Below are 16,637 nucleotides of genomic sequence, written 5' to 3'. Positions count from 1 at the left end.
AGTTAGCTAGGAAATGTTTTGTTCTTTGACAGGACTTTAGGCTCAGATTTGGATAGTTTAAGGTTTACTTATAATTTATTGAGCCATCTCCAGAATAGACTTAAAAAAACCTTTGAAAGGTAGAGTCTGAGGACCAATCAGCCGCGTTCAAAATTTACTCTAGTCGGGCACCTAAACTGAAAGCCTTGGAAGCCATAGCCCTCATAGTAAAGTGGGCACCAAAAATTGTGAGATCAATACCAGCCTCCTGCATGACCCACGGAACCCATTGTGCTATAGTGGGAGCTAAACCCACTTTATGGGGCTTCCTGAGAGCAATCAGGAGCTGTCCCTCCCCAGGAGGCCTGAAATCAGTAAACATCCCCGCATAGGCCGTTAGGCATTGCACTGCACATAGCTTTGGCAAATCAGGAAATGCAGAGTATTCTATGACCCTAGTGTTGCTCTTCATATACCTACTAATTGTAACAGAAAACCCAGTAGGAGAGAATGCTGTTCCCGTGATATTTAGGCTCTAACATCAGAAACTCTTATGCAGGATACCAAACAGAGAAGCATTCCAACTTAGCCGAAATCCGCAAAAGGAACCTATTAGGTTGCCAAGATAGGAAGAGGTTGAGCACCTTATTAATATCCCAAAGTGCCATATACCTTGGCTTCGAAGGGAGCATTAACCCCTTAAGTGCTGCTGACGGCCAACGGTCGTCAGCAGCGCTACCTCCCCAGTGCTGCGCACGACCATTGGACGTCCATTCAGCACTGGTTCCAATGGACAGCGCAGCACTGGGGAGGGATGTTTACACGCAGCTAAGGTGTTAACCTGACATCCCAAAGCAAGCTGCAAACAAAAGGGTGCTCCCCCACAGGGGAACCGTGCACAGGGAGATGCCCCGCCAATATTGCTGGACAGAAAGTATTGATTGAGTGATTGACCAAACCTTGCTGGGCCAGACTGGCCGAAAAAATCAGGATCTGAACTACCTCGACACCCATGGGATCACATCACAGTTGCACACACCAACACCACCACTGCGCCCAAAGTGTTCTGTAACCCTTGACTATGCTGTCAGATGGACAAGAAGTCTTCAGTCTGAGATGAAAGGCATGAGATTGACCATCTACCCTTGTAATCTGCCATGCCATCAGGTGAAGGGAGCTGTCCAGTACCATCTGATGCGTATTCCGATCTGGATTGAGAAGAAACTCTGGAAACAGGGGGAGCATTGTTGGACTTGAAGCGGCCCAAGCGGTCCAAGGACTCACCTGCTGCCCTGAAAGACGCTGTCCTGCCGGAGTAGCTCCTGGGCGCCACACGCTGTAGTCTCCACGCCGTTTCCAGGACCATCTTGCGGCCAGAGACTATAGCTCCCAGAAAGCTTAGCGGGGACTTCCGGTTTTCGCCATGATCGCGCCCGGAGGCGCTATAAAAGTTCAGACGCTCCCTCCGCGTCGCGGGACACGCGCCAGACTAGCCGGGTGAAGCCCGGGCAAAGGGCGGGCCCTCTGTGGCCCTCAGAGGCCTGAGGAGACTGGACTGGGCCAGGGGCTCTACAACTTTTAATCTTGACTTCTACTGTGTACCACCTACGGGAGACTTTATTTCTTTATTTTTGTGTATTTCTTGTGAGTGAGTGAGTAGTGGTCCTTAGACGACCTTACATACTGCTTAATAACCAAATATAAGATGTCTAAAACTAAAAATGGTAACCCTGCCACTGGCCTCGGCACCATTGAGAATTATTTGGTGAAGAAAGTAAGCCAGATTAATAACGAACGGCGTGCATCTTTAGGGAAGGGGACTCTGATACAGGATTTGCATGAGTTGTCTCCGCAAGGGGTGACCACAGAGGCTGAGGCTGAGGCAAATACGAATGGAGTCGTTAGAGTAGATCCGCCAACGTCAACGCCCACTACGGTGAGTGTTGAGGTACATTCAGACCAACACGCCCAGTCAAGCGAAGAATCAGGAGAAGCTCGGCCTGTCATAAGGCCGATGCGAACTTGTAGGAAAGTACAGCAAAAAACGGGGGGAAACACAGTACAAAAAGAAGGGATCTGGATGGGAAAGAAACTAATGGCCCTGTTATAAACCTCTTTGTGTTCACCGGAAACAATGAAAGTGGTCTTAATATAAATGTTGAGCAGTTCGCATCTCTTATTAAAAACCTAGAGGTAACATTAGAAGCAAAAATAGAGGAGATGATCAAACCGCTGACTACTCAGATAGACACCCTGGTTACGGAAGTGGCTAGGCTTGGCGGCCTGCTGTCTACACACCTGGCTGCAACCACCAATGTAAGGGCTAAGGCTGGGGGAGGAGGGCAGGAGGCGACGAGTGCCAAAGGTCATCAGAACACTCGTAATATTGTTGTAGCAGCTACTACTGTGAATGAGGTACTAAGTACTAACAGTAAATATGTTCCCCCTTGACCTCAAAAATTGTAACGGTATACATCCAGCACTTTAATTCTAATATTTTAGTACATGAGGGCAAACAACAAGAAAAGTTTTTTTTATAACTTTATCATTTTATTATTTTTTTCTTTTTAGTTGTATTTCGCAGATGGACGTGCAATTGACCTTGCGTATCAATTGCACGTCCATCTGCGATCCCTCAGACGCAGAATCTAAGAATGAATGTAGCATGTATGATGAATAAGGGATGTTTGCATTTGTGAGAGTGTGGATTGTTTTGTGTATTGTTTTCCCTGCATAAAATAGTTTTTTTACTGATGAGATCACAAAATGATGTATTTTATACTATGTGTCTTTTTGATAAAATATATGAACTGATGTGATAAATTGATAAATGAAAAATTATTTTTGTACTAAGAAATACAACTAAAAAGAAAAAAATAATAAAATGATAAAGTTATAAAAAAAACTTTTCTTGTTGTTTGCCCTCATGTACTAAAATATTAGAATTAAAGTGCTGGATGTATACCGTTACAATTTTTGAGGTCAAGGGGGAACATATTTACTGTTAGTGCTTCGCTTTTCCCCTCTTTTCCCTGACCATTGAAGTAATACTAGAGGGGGTCCCACTCTTATGCTAATGAGGTACTAAGTACACCAGTCGTTCCGGTAGTACCTGCCTTGTTGACACAACCCAATTCAGCTCCAAGGAGCGGACTAGAGCCAAAGCCCCCTAGGAGTATTCGATATTTGAACTTACCACCTGACTGTGCACCGTTTGTGGCGGTATTGACTAATGTTCCACCTTGTGGTACCCATCCTGCCTCACCCTATGATGAATCTCACGCCTCACTGAAAAACAAGGCATTCGCCTGGCTTAACAAAAACTGTGGTTTTCCTATTTCTTACTCAGATCAGATAATGGCAGTAAGGAGGGTGAACTGGGTAGGCCCTTACAAAAAACTGGGAAGTGGGGATTGCATTGTAGTAAATTTTAAACATCCCCAACATGTGGCAACTGTCCTTTTAAGAGCATCTTCATTAATATATAATGAGAACAGTATATGTGTGCGCCCTTTGGGGTACTTTTACGCCCACTTGTGTAAACCCCCCCCAACAAAGGTTAACTAGGCGGGTGTTTGAACCCCAGACCCCGGTCATGGACACACAATTTTTATATAATATTGTTAATCCATGCGGGCTCGGAAACACGGCTGAAACACACAACAGGATTACTAGTGCTGGTCGCTACCATCATGGGTTCAACGTCAACACACAGAATAGGTATGATGCTCTGTCTGGCCTTGAGATGTGTGATTGACGTGAGGTACCTGTGGCTCAGGGCACTGCTGCTTCAGGCGAACCTGTACCCACTGAGAACTCACAGGACATAGTACCTGGATGTTTGGTTCTTTCGTGGAATATTGCGGGTTTGGCTGCAAAAATGGCTGACGAAAACTGGGTTAACTATATTAAGCAATTCAAGGTCATCTGCTTACAAGAAACTTGGTCGGTAGAGTGTGATTTCTTCTTGGAAGGGTATAAGGCCTTTTATGTGCCAGCTACACCATCAACAAGAGGCAGACCAAAGGGGGGGCTTGTGATTTTTGTTTCTATTTTAGTCCCTTGTAAAATTCGTATAATTGAATCACAATATTCAGGAGTGATGGGTTTAGTTTTAAATGGAGAAAACTGTCTGGCTGGTTTGGTGAATTTTTATAATGAGATCAACGTCAGTGCAGCTTCTAATCAAATATCTGTACTGAATGCTTTTATTACCACTTCTATGAAGGATTTTAGTCATAACCTCATGATCATGGGTGATTTTAATGTGCATCCGTGTGGTGATCCCTTGAAGAAATGTTTAACAGATTTGCGCTGTGAGCACTTGGGTGGTTTACATATCGAACATACAGTGGATGGGGAACTTTGTAATGACCTAATGAACAACGTGGACCTCTCACTGGCTATGACACTCAGGGACCCGTTAAAATGCTTTAATATTCCTACTTTTAAAGGGCATGGAAGGGTCACTTTTATTGATCATATGTTAGTCTCACTGACGATGCAGACTTATCTGGATTCGTTCAGTATAGAGCATAATAAATTCAGCTACCATAACCATTTAACAATTCATCTGAAGGGACCTTGGGTCAACAAGGAAAAACATAACTTTAGCTCTGGTAGGCTGTGTACAACAGATGGGAGGCGGCGACTTAAATGGTCAATGGTTACCCCAGACTTACTATACAAAAATATTGTGGATAAATGTACTGGGGACATTAAGAACTGTACACATGAGGGGGGAGATCCCAGACAAGTCCTTGTTGCATATCAAAACCTGTCGGAAAAGGTGTCAGAACTGATGATGGTTCCCGCGAAGAACTTGGTGAAAGGGGGACCTAGGTGGTTTAATCACAATTGTTCCAAAGCAGCACGTAACCTAAGGTTAGCTCTGTCAGTTAATCCAAGAAATCGGGAGGATGTAAAACTGCGCCGGAAAGAATATAAGTCTGTTATCGCATCTCATAAGGAGTTTTTAAGAAAAGAGGCTTGGGACGAGATACTTGACCCCTCCACCTTAAAATGTAGCTCTAAATTCTGGGCGCTAGTTAAAAGACCATTTTTGGCTGAAGACCCGGGTGACGGTCTAGATTCCTGTATAACTAAGGAGGAGTGGGAATTTCATTTTAAACAACTGTACCATTCAGGGGACCCAGCAATAGTTGATGTATCACCTTATGACAGGGGTGGCATCATTAAATTTGATATAAGTGAGGTAATGGAGGCCATAGAAGGACTCACAGCTAGGAAGGCACCAGGACCTGACGGAATCCCTCCGGATCTGTATAAATCTGATCCAAGTTTTTGGGCACCTATTTTGGTAGCTGTTTTTAATGCAGCAGCTATAGTGGGCTGTTCTTTATCCTGTCAACAATTGTCCCTGTGTTTAAGAAAGGAGACAAGGGCAGCCCCCTATGTTATCGTCCAATCTCATTAATAGATTCCATGGTCAAGATCATGGGGAGAATCCTACTGCAGCGAATGTCAAGTTGGACGTCGGACAACAATATTATGTCCATCTCCCAGTATGGCTTCTGTAGAGGCCGTTCCACCATAACCCAGTGCCTTAATCTTTTCCTTATACTGAGTAAATATACTGTTGTGCAGAAGGGAACTGTCCACCTTGCCTTCATGGATCTGTCATCGGCCTTCGATTGTGTTAACAGGGGAAGGCTGTGGCAGATCATGAGGGAGAAAGGTGTGGACATAGGGATAGTTGATTTTTTGATGGACATGCACAGTAACACCAGTGCAAATGTAAGGTACTCAGCAAACGGGGACACCACTGGCAATTTTAACATTAAAAAGGGAGTGCGCCAGGGCTGCATTCTGGCCCCATTTCTTTTTAATTTTTACATTAATGATTTAGATGCTGCCTTACAGGAGGAACAATCAGACTGCCCTAGAGTTGGCAGGCGGGGTATTCCAGTTCTTTTATACGCAGATGATGCGGTTTTAATTTCTAGAACGGAAAAGGGTTTTCAGGCGCTTTTGGATGCTTTTAATATATTTATGACTAACAGAGACCTATTGGTCAACAATTCCAAATCATATATTATGCATGTTGGCCGACAACCGAAAAAGAATTTTATTTTTGAACTAGATGATGTTTTGATCCCCATTACACAAACGTTTTCTTATCTTGGAGTCGTATTTGACACAAAGCTCAGCTGGGGTCCTCACCTGGCCAGAAAGAAAGGGGAAATGACATGGGTAAATGCCTCTATCTTTAATTTTGCAACAAAATTGGGGAAGAAGCCAAATACTGCAATGATGAAACTTTATAATGCTAAATCAATAGCTACCGCTGTATATGGCAGCGAGTTATTGGGCTATGTAAATGGAGAACAGTTACAGGTCACCAAAACCAATTTTCTAAAACGCCTTCTCTGTGTTCCAGCCAGTACATCTAACCTGGCGGTACATGAAGAACTGGGGACACAGTACCTATGTGATATATTTGCTATAAGACCGCTGATATGTTGGGTAAAATTGTGGTTAAACCAAGATATACCGCTTACCCACCTGATTGTGCAAGACCTTGTGTCTCAGGACAATTCAATGTGCGTGCGCTGGTTAAAATACCTGAAATCTTGCTTTTCAAGGCTTGGATGTTTGAACTTGTTTGAAAACCCTTGCGGGATTGTAAAGGGGGATGTGGCAGCACTTAAGCGGGCTTTTCATACGGACAGGATCGCCCAAAGAGAAGGGGAGGAGCTTAAGAAACCTAATATTAGGAAATATGTTATGCTAAAAACCTGTGACACTATGGAACCATATTTAACATGCACCTTCACTTCTCATGAAAAATTTCTGTTGACGAGGTTTAGGTTTAATATTTTTCATCATCTTTTAATTAGACCAAAGTCGCATATTTTTAATAAAACTGTTGCTCCCTGTGGCTGCGACGGGAAGTCTCCACAGGATATGCTGCATTTTATATTTTTATGCAGGTTTTATGAATACCCGCGCAGACGTTACCTTGTTGCTCTTTTAAAAAAACTAAATTTTAATCAAATTAGACCAGCACTTATGTATTTAGAGCTTTTGCACAGTGACAGTGTTCTTCATGTAATAGAATTTTAAAAATTAACTGTCAAACTAAGAAATTGCCTGGATCTGTGATTTTATACCTCTTAAGGAAGATGCGCTTATTTATTGAAAGATCTTTTATCATGTCGTAAACCCAGTATTATCTTCACTTCACTGCTGATCTTGTCTATTTGCTCATTAATGAAATACGTATAATATGTCTTTTTTTATGTGATTATGATTTTTAAAGATGAAATTTTAATGTGTTTATGTGTACTTTTATGGTGTGAAACAAAACCGAAATAAAGTCTCTATTTAATTTAATTGAATTGAATTAGAAAAATCCCTAGAAATTCCAAAAGAACTGGAGACCATATTTGCGACTTCCAAATCGGTGCGATCAGGACAACCTCTGCATGTTACCATGTGATCTGGGCTGAAGCTCTCATGATCATCGCAAACGAGGGACACTGCTTTGTCCGCTCTTTCCCCCAGTCATGCAGCAACGCATCTGTGAGTGCTGCCAGAAGGTCTGGCCTCCAACTGAAGAACGGGGCAACTGATTTTCCGACCTAGAGGCAAACAAGTCCACTGAAAAAGGTCCCCACAGAGCATTAAGCACGGCAAAAACCTCCAGATGTAGCTTCCACCGGCTGGAATCCCAAAAGTGAGGAGACTGCCAGCCTGACACCTGGTTCTCCCAACCGGGAAGATACAGTGCCATCAATGAAATCAGATGATCGAGACAGAATTGCAAGGAAAATTTAACGCTAGGTGGGGCAAAAACTTTTTAACAGGTGCCACCCAGGTGATTAACGTACCAGACAGCTGATAAGTTTTCCATTTTTAGTAAAACACAGGACTGGATCTCGTCCCTGGTCCAACACTGGACCACAAAAGATCTCACTAGCAGGTTAGTGAAGACGTTGTTGGAGACATAGCAGGGGTGAGGGTGTAACTGTAGATTTTAATATGCAAGGCAAAGGGGTATCCTTTAGATGAGGCCTATCCCAGCCATGTATACTTCTTCATCACAATTTCATTTTGGCTGCTGGGTGGAGAGAGTGCTGAAGTTTCACAACTCTTTGTGGCTTTGTCTGGGAGCTCCATGCAGCAAGTACCCTTCTGTGAGAGGCATCATTTCACTAAGGCTGTCTAGCAAGGACACTTGAAAGGAGAACCAACCTAAACTGTTTCTGCAGCATATAGCTTTTAGAAACATTTCTCACCAGGAATTAAGAAAATAAACAACTGTATTTTCAATTTGGGAGAATTAATTTTAACAGATTTATTGTGTAGGTAATACCAAAAACTATTACAAAGCATGACTGTATAACCATTGCACAGATCGCAAACAAATAAAATGATAAAAGAAAACAGTAACTGTAAAAATGACAAAGTGCGTCCCCCGGCATTGGTTTACCATTTACCATTCAGAGGGTATTCTAATCCTGCCTTCCAAGCCACCCTGGTTGTTTACGCTGACTTGGAATGGTCCGGCCTTTCGTTCTCACTGTGGTGACACGCTTGTGGTAGATCCAACATAGGACTTGAGGGCCAGTGTTGAGTCCCAGCTGGTGACGGCGTAGGGCCCGGAGGCCTGGAGGTCCACGCTCCGCAAGTGACACTTTCCCCCAGCCCAACTTCACAATCTGTGGGAGACCCGTTGGTCCAGGCCAGCCTCTATTAAGCCAGAGTGCACAGTCCTTTCAAATGGCAGTATCCTCCTTGTGCACAACAGATTCCTCTGGCAGTGTACACCACGCAGTCCTAGATGTCTGGTCCATTGCCCCCACAAGTGTATCTCTACCCTCCTGAAGCATGTCACAAGTAGTTATACTATAGTGTGCCTTTGAAGTTGCGGTGGTTCAGAGGGTTCTCCTTTGAACCACAGATGTCTCCCCTAAATGTTAGTCCTGTCTGGCATGAGGTCATGAAATGCAGATCTAAATGTTTAGTGGGACGATGATCTGGCTTCCGAGAGGCCAAATGTCAAAACTTCCTCGCCCAATCTATCCAGTCAAGTCTTCAAACAGCAGAGATCAGTTATTCCAGTTGTATGCCAAATGTTTATGGCTATCTCTGGGGAATGCACAGAAGTGCTCACCCATCCTCCAGTATGGACTGGAGTCAAAGTAAAAGGCACACAAAAGAGTTTAGCGCGGAGAAATTCCCACATTCTAGAAGTGGCATTTCTAAGCTATTAATGACAAATGAACCTTTACCACAAGGGCGGATTTGTCATTGTGAATCCAATGGTAGTAAACAACATGAGGCTCCTCCACTGTCAGTGGCAGCCGGTACGGGGCAGGCTGGCAGGGAGGGGGGTGGGTGGTTGGGAGGTTTAGAAATAAATAATAATTCACTTACTTGATCGCTGCCTCCATCCCTCCCAAGTCGTCCCTCTGCTCCTGCCAGAAGAAGAAAGCGCCCAGTCTCTCCTGAGCCAATAACAATACTGCAATGCAGCGTTGTGATTGGTCTGAGCACTGCAGCTCGACGCTCAGACAAGGAATGGGAGCATTGGCATGTTCTCCACCCAGGCTGTAATGCAGCCAGGGTGGAGTACATGCAAAGTGTGCATAAATGTTTGGCCGGCTGTCTTGGCCATCATGCGCACTTTAGAGTACTGCAACCACTCCCCCTCCCTCGTCACAGGAGCCCAGCCACGCCCTGCCCATACCTGGCGAATACTAAAAATAAAGTAATAACTTATGTTATAATTTTCTTTCTTCTTTTACACTGCTCCACAAGCAGAGGAGCGACGCTCCTCCGCCTTAGCGGAAGAGCCGCCACTGTCCACTGTAAGCCACCACTGCAGCTTAAAGTAATCTCAGCCATTCTCTCATGTTAAACTTTGGGGAAAGCAAACCTCATAGGTAGTGAAAACACACATGGGGTTCTTTACTACCTGGGCAGTGAACACACATGTGTAACTGTCCTGCCTTTCACCCATCACTTGCTCCACCTTCCCCTTCTCCCCCAGGGTGCACTCTACGGGTGCTCTTGTGTTAGTGAAAGGCACCCTCAACATTGACCAATGATTTATAAAGGCCAACCTGAGAGTAAGTGCAAATGCGCACACCCGGGCTTGCAATGGCAGGCTTGAAACATGTTTTGAAACACCATAAGGCTACTCACTGCTGTAAGCTAAAATTGTAGTTTAAATGGTATTCATCAATTCCCCCATGTTGACCCATGGAAAGAACAGACCTCCTAGGTAAAGAAATCCCACATGGGGATTTTCCACTACCTGGGCAGGGAACACACGTGTACACCTGCCCTGCCTTTCCCGCTACCACTTGCCCCATCCTTCAGGGCTTACCCTAGTGGTGTTCTAGTGATAGTAATCAGCCTACTCAGCATTGGCTGATGGTTTAGAAATGCCAACCTGCGAATGATTGCAACTGTACACACACAGGCCTGCAAAGGCAGGCCTGAGACCTTTCTGAAAGGCTATTCATGTGGGTGGCACAATCAGTGCAGCGGCCACCTAGTAGCCTGTGCGGTACCTGCCCTGGGTACGTGGTATACCTCTTTAGAGTGTACTCACAGGTACAGCACCTAAACTAATCAGGTAAGCACCACTTCCTAGCATGGGTAGGAAGGGCATGCGTGCTTTCACACTGCATTACAGTTGGAAAGTGCCCAGAGTCCAAAGGCCACAAAAAGAGAATCCGCAAAAACCAGGAGGAAAAAATCTAAAGGTTTTACAGAAATTCCCTAAAAAGGGCCATGTCCAACAGTGAATGTACAGCTGATTTACAGAATTGTTTCTGGAACGCATATTGCGTGGATAGTTAGTACGGCATGGAGGAATTAAGCATAAAGAACTAGAGAAAGCTGTGTGAAAGGTTAACTGAAAAATGAGGCATTTCTTTGTGGACAAGAGAATTAGAGTGGTTCAACACAGAGAGATTGTACAAGAGGAAATCCACTTGTTTAGACATGATGGCGTACACCAGTTCTTTTTATGTGAATATCACCTTTTAGTTGTATCGGAATTCCTGGCTAGGACGCTGGTTGTCCGTTTATGATGTTATGATTTTAATGGTTTTGAGAAAAAGTGGGAAGCTGCTGTTATTGCTACAGCAGCCTTTCTTAAATAAGCAATTAAGTTATTTGTTATTGAAATTAAGGTGGGATTCTAGAGGTTGTTAAAGCAGCAGCCTTTTTTTCTGGGGCATGCAGCCTTTTTGTTCTGATTTTTTGGAAGTGACATGAAAACACCTATCTAGGGTTTTCCTTGGTGGCAGAAAAAGACAACCTGATGCACTAAGTGGACAGCGTGGGCCACCCCAGGACAGAAGGGTGATGTTAGAAAGGGAGGGAGATAGTGCAGGGTGTAACATATGAAGGGAAACATGGGATTGGTTAACGAAGAAGAGAGTGGGGAATGACGGCGACAGGTTGATGTTTAAAAGGACAGTGGTCGGTGAATATGCAGAATGGTGTTGGATGAAGTGATTGTTGATTGGTTGATTTTGACAAGGTGGGAGACTTACAGATGGGTAATAATTTTACACTTGTATTAATTAGCAGGTTAAGAACTGATGTGTATTGTAATGTCCCAGAAGCTAGCTTCATACCTGTCCTTATAAAGCCTTCTTTTTCTCTCAAAATGAGTCCGGAGTACTGGCACTTTTTTATTTTGAGAGGGCACTTCTCAAGAGAGGTGTACTACTTTTAATTGAAGAGTACCAGTAGTTCTCAGAAACAAGCAGGTACTCAGATACACAGTACCTGCACTTCTATTTTTCCATTTTTAGCGCTGACCTTACCTTAAAAAGGGTTGGACTGGCCATTTGGGCAATCTGACAGATCCGGACGTACTGACTGGAAAGTAGTAATGAAGGAGAGTTCTCCCAGTTAATTTAGGGTCCAGAGGGGGGAGACAAAAAGTGAACTATGCATAAAGGGTACCTCTAGAGAGACCTATATTGCTTTTTACCAAAGGAATATATCCTACGAACTTTTACATGCGAAGGATGCTAAAGACAGAAGCCAAAACATCAAAATTTTACTAGAAAATATTTTTATTTATCTTTTTATATATTAGGTTTTTAGTTTGAACTATTATTTTATAAAGGTTTATGCATCTATACATTTTGTTTTGTCACATAAATTCATAAACAATCATTATATTTTTTGTGCAATTGAGTAAAATGCAGTTTTAAGACAGAATATTGCCCCTAACAAAATAGCATATTACTAACATTCATACACTCTCACATACCAGTCATACCTGTACAATGGTTTAAAAATACATGACATCATATCAACAAAACTAAACAAAATGGAACAATAACCCGAAGGTATAATTGGTGGTTCACTGATTGTTAGATCACCTTCCTCAGGGCCAGAGACATTTAAACAAAAAACAACGAACTAACATATATACTAAATCTATATAAAGGTTAAAAATGGCAGGGGTAGTGCAATATTTTTCATTTTTTCTATTTTCTATCTAACAACACTATCACCGAAACGTACGTAGGCCGTACATCCATAAAAGATCTGGAAAAAGAATCAAAGATTGGTCAACAACACACAGATCAATGATTAATTGGTGAAATTTTTAAATCCATGTTCCATCAGTGAACCACCAATTATACCTTCGGGTTATTGTTCCATTTTGTTTAGTTTTGTTGATATGATGTCATGTATTTTTAAACCATTATACAGGTATGACTGGTATGTGAGAGTGTATGAATGTTAGTAATATGCTATTTTGTTACGGGCAATATTCTGTCTTAAAACTGCACTTTACTTAATTGCACAAAAAATATAATGATTGTTTATGAATTTATGTGACAAAACAAAATGTATAGATGCACAAACCTTTATAAAATAATAGTTCAAAGTAAAAACCTAATATATAAAAAGATAAATAAAAATATTTTCTAGTAAAATTTTGATGTTTTGGCTTCTGTCTTTAGCATCCTTCACATGTAAAAGTTTGTAGGATATATTCCTTTGGTAAAAAGCAATATAGGTCTCTCTAGAGGTACCCTTTATGCATAGTTCACGTACTGACTGGAAAGGTCAGTGTAAGGTCTTGATGTTTGTCTGATTGTAGGCTTGTTTTACAGTCTGGCTGGACAGTTTTAACTGTTGATTTAGCTGATATTACCCACATACATTGTAGCAAGCACAAACGCTTGCTGGCTCCTATATGCAAAATACCTATAAGTTTGTCTTTACAAGAACAAAACTGACTCGATTTTTCAACATATGTCACTTTGTTTTCAACCATCTGATTCGCTACTGAGTAAATGGGGAACTTTTATTGTAGTTCCCAGGCCTATTTTCTGTCCCAGGCAGGCCTATTATGACTGCTGATATATCGGCTGATGTCGCTATTTTTGTAGACTTGCTAATTTTACCCTTCACCCATTTTCGAAATATATTTTCTTCTCAAACAGGCACTAACTATTACTGTCCACCACAAATACATATGAATACTGATCAATGAAATCTAATGCCTGCCACATAACGCACTGCGAGTTGAATATGTAGGCATGCACCTACTTTACAACCTAAGGCGCTAACCTCAACAGTTCTCCAAAAATGATACGTATTGTTCCAGTACGTCCTCTTATGCCTAAAGTGTGGTACTGGTGTTTCCCTTGGTAGCGACGCGCTGGATAGCTCTGTGTGTTCCCATAATCTAGCACAGAATACGCCGCGAGGGGCCGAGAAACTTCCGTTTGCTCGGCCGCTGATTGGCTAGAGGAAAGTGAGGCGATGTCAGGCGTTCCCGCTCTCAGCCTGTCTAGACGCGCAGGGCGGGGTCGTCGTTGTTCGGATACGAGGAACTCGGAAGGTGAGTCACCTCCACGATTATCCCCGCTCAAGCTGGAGACTCCACGTGTGGGAGGAATGTGAGCGACCTGCGTCGCCTGGCATGGCCACCGCCCCCTGGAGCCTGGCCAACTGGTTAAATCTGGAACAAGGTGCACACACGATTAACGGGCCCCCCTTCTCACTGAATACCTTTTGGAAGAATACCTGCACGAAAGGTGACGGCTTTCCCATCGAGTGATTCATGCTTCGTCTGTTGGGTGCGGTTGGAGACGGTCGGTGAAAGGCTGCTGCTGTGTGTACGGTTGACATGCCTCATCCAGTGCAAATACCTTCAGTCCCACGCACAGTAAGAGTAGGGCGGGCCACACCTGATCATGCTAGAAACGTCATCACGGTGGCATTTTTATTAGTGGAGGCCAGGGGTGTGCTTTTCATTCATACTTTTTTTGACAGTGAAAAGCAGTGATAGTAACGAATTTCTAGCAGTTGATCCCTATGTGGATCAAAAGCGGTAAAAGCAGCCTCCCAGGAAACCCTGGATTCTGTTAACGCAAGGGTAAACTAGAAGAGTTAGTAAGAGCTTTCACAAGTCAGGAGGCACCCCTCAGCTCTGTCACACACGGTTCTGGTTGTTGAGCTTCGAAAAATTAAGTTTGTGTATTTTTGTACCATTTAAGCCAAATATTTGGGAAGATAGAAGGAAGATTTAGACACTTGCACTATATTTCAACATCCCCTAACTTAAGGAGTACAGACCAGTGGCCTATACGGCAGAGGACTCTTTCTGTAGGCAAACACTTGGAAAGATAAAAGGGTGCATGTGTTACCTACAATCAATATATGTTCTATTTAATATAGTCACCATCAGACAGTTAAGGAAATGGTGATGGTTATATTCCCTTCTTTATAGAAAATATAATCTCAGCTTGTAAAATAAATAGATTTGGGTAGTTATAGTCGACCCTCTGCAAGTTTGCAAGTTTAATAATAATAATAATAATAATAATACGGTATTTTGTATAGCGCGAACAGCTACCTCACGAGGAGGTGTCCCGGCGCTGTCAGAACAAGATGTTATGACCGCGGGAAGCTAGAGAGGGTGGCATCTAACGTGGTTGGGCAAACAGCCAGGTTTTCAGCAAATGTTTGAAGCAGACTTCAGATGGGGCCTGTTGAAGAGCAGGGGGCAGTGAGTTCCATAGTGTCGCCACATTGGCCGAGAAGGTTCGTCCGCCCAGCCGGGCTCTTTTTGCTCTAGGGACTGCAAATCGGACATGGTTGTTGGATCTGAAGGGAGCGGGATTGAGTGTATTTTTGTAGTCGAGCTTTCAGGTAATTTGGGCAGTTACCGTATATAGATCTGAAGGCCAGAGTAAGTGCTTAAAATTTTATTCTGCTTGCAACTGGTAACCTATGAAGGGAGAGGAGGTACGGAGAGACTGAGTGCTTGAAGGGAATCCTCATTAGAGGTCTCGCAGCCGCATTTTGGACCAGTTGCAGTTGCTGTATAATTTACTTTGGTAGGCCCAGATACAGACCGTTAGCGTAATCCAGCCTGGATGTAACTGTGGCATGGATTACAGTTTTTCGGCAGCTAACTGGTAGAAGTCGAAGGATCTTACGTAGATTTCTCAACTTACTCATACAGCATCCAGCAACTTTTTTTTTTTTTTTTTTTTAGAATAGAATATCTTTATTCGATTGTTTACATGTAACAATCATAAAAGAGCATTTCATACAAGTTAATCCATACAATGATAAAAATAGGGAGAGTAGTATTACAGCAAGACATTCACAGGCGTATACACAATAATATGGTTAAAAAGAATAAAATACATTAAAAGTGAGAGTGCAATCAGCAGCTGAGTTAGTTACCCTTCCATGCTTTTTCTATATTTAACTGCGAGTTTTAAGAAACTACATACAAACATGGTACATTCGCTGTTTAGCATTTGAAGGTGACACAGTGCAGGTCTGTATTGTGCAAAATTCAGGTGCTTAAGTAAAGGCTTTAAAAACAGGTTTCGGGGGAGTGTATAAAACTGACAGAAAAATAAAAAGTGTGCCAGATCTTGCGGAGACTTGTTGTCGCAGCCGCAAGCTGGCAACACTTGTCCTCTGTGCGCTCCACTTGGTACAGCTAATAAAAAATGGAACATGTCAAATCGGAACCTTTTTAATAAAAAACGGTCATAACCAGACATGGGCCAGGACAGGTAGGGTTCCATATATAAACAGGTTTTGGTTAAGGCATACTGTCTCACACTGCTTTTCTTGTATTCATTTTCCTCCCGTGTCATGCACCTAGACAGCATAAAAGTGTTCCTTACAAAGGTTACATCAGTTTTTGTTATTGTTTCGGGGGATAAAAATAAATCTGGTCGGCCTAATTCAAAAAGCCACGTTCTTACGTATTTTAACCATGGGATCTTAAGTCTACCATCCCACTGTAGTGCCTCTTGAAGAATGTTTCTGGTGAGAGGTATGGCTGTGTTAAGCCAGCTATTCAGCCAGCATAACAAGGGGTTCACTGCCAGCTTATCACTTAGATGTGGAATGCCAAGTTCCTCATGTACCGGAAAGTTGGCCGTCCCCCTGGGTAACCTTAGGACCTTTTTTAAGAAGTTATTCTCGGTAACTTCAAGGGCACCTAGTGATTCTGATCCCCAAATTTCACTTCCATAACGTGCAATAGCGGTGCTTTTGGCTTGATATAACTTCAAGACAGCAGCCACCGGACTATTGCCCATTTTTCTAGTGAAGTCCAGTATTGCTGCGTTGGCCCGCACTACCTCGCCCTTTTTCTTTTGTATTGCTGG

At 43.0% G+C, this 16,637-nt stretch overlaps 1 protein-coding gene across 2 annotated transcripts in view; it reads right to left on the bottom strand.

The window, feature by feature from the left end:
- The window catches only part of LOC147725389 (uncharacterized), a 113,025-nt gene extending 98,867 nt beyond the window's left edge, over positions 1-14,158 (bottom strand). The window contains exon 1 of one of the 2 annotated variants that reach the window (XM_086964518.1): positions 14,023-14,158. In XM_086964518.1, the coding sequence (XP_086820644.1) occupies positions 14,023-14,134 (112 nt within the window). In that variant the 5' untranslated portion in view covers positions 14,135-14,158. Of the gene's footprint in view, positions 1-14,007 lie in introns of both variants that reach the window. The other variant, XM_086964517.1, reaches the window with a different exon arrangement.
- Between the last annotated feature and the right edge of the window lie 2,479 nt (positions 14,159-16,637).

The sequence above is a fragment of the Lissotriton vulgaris genome, chromosome 3_2 (assembly GCF_964263255.1).
Source record: "Lissotriton vulgaris chromosome 3_2, aLisVul1.2, whole genome shotgun sequence".
Classification (NCBI taxonomy): domain Eukaryota; kingdom Metazoa; phylum Chordata; class Amphibia; order Caudata; family Salamandridae; genus Lissotriton; species Lissotriton vulgaris.
Note: the sequence above shows the minus strand (reverse complement) of the source record. Positions and strands in the feature narration are given on the sequence as shown.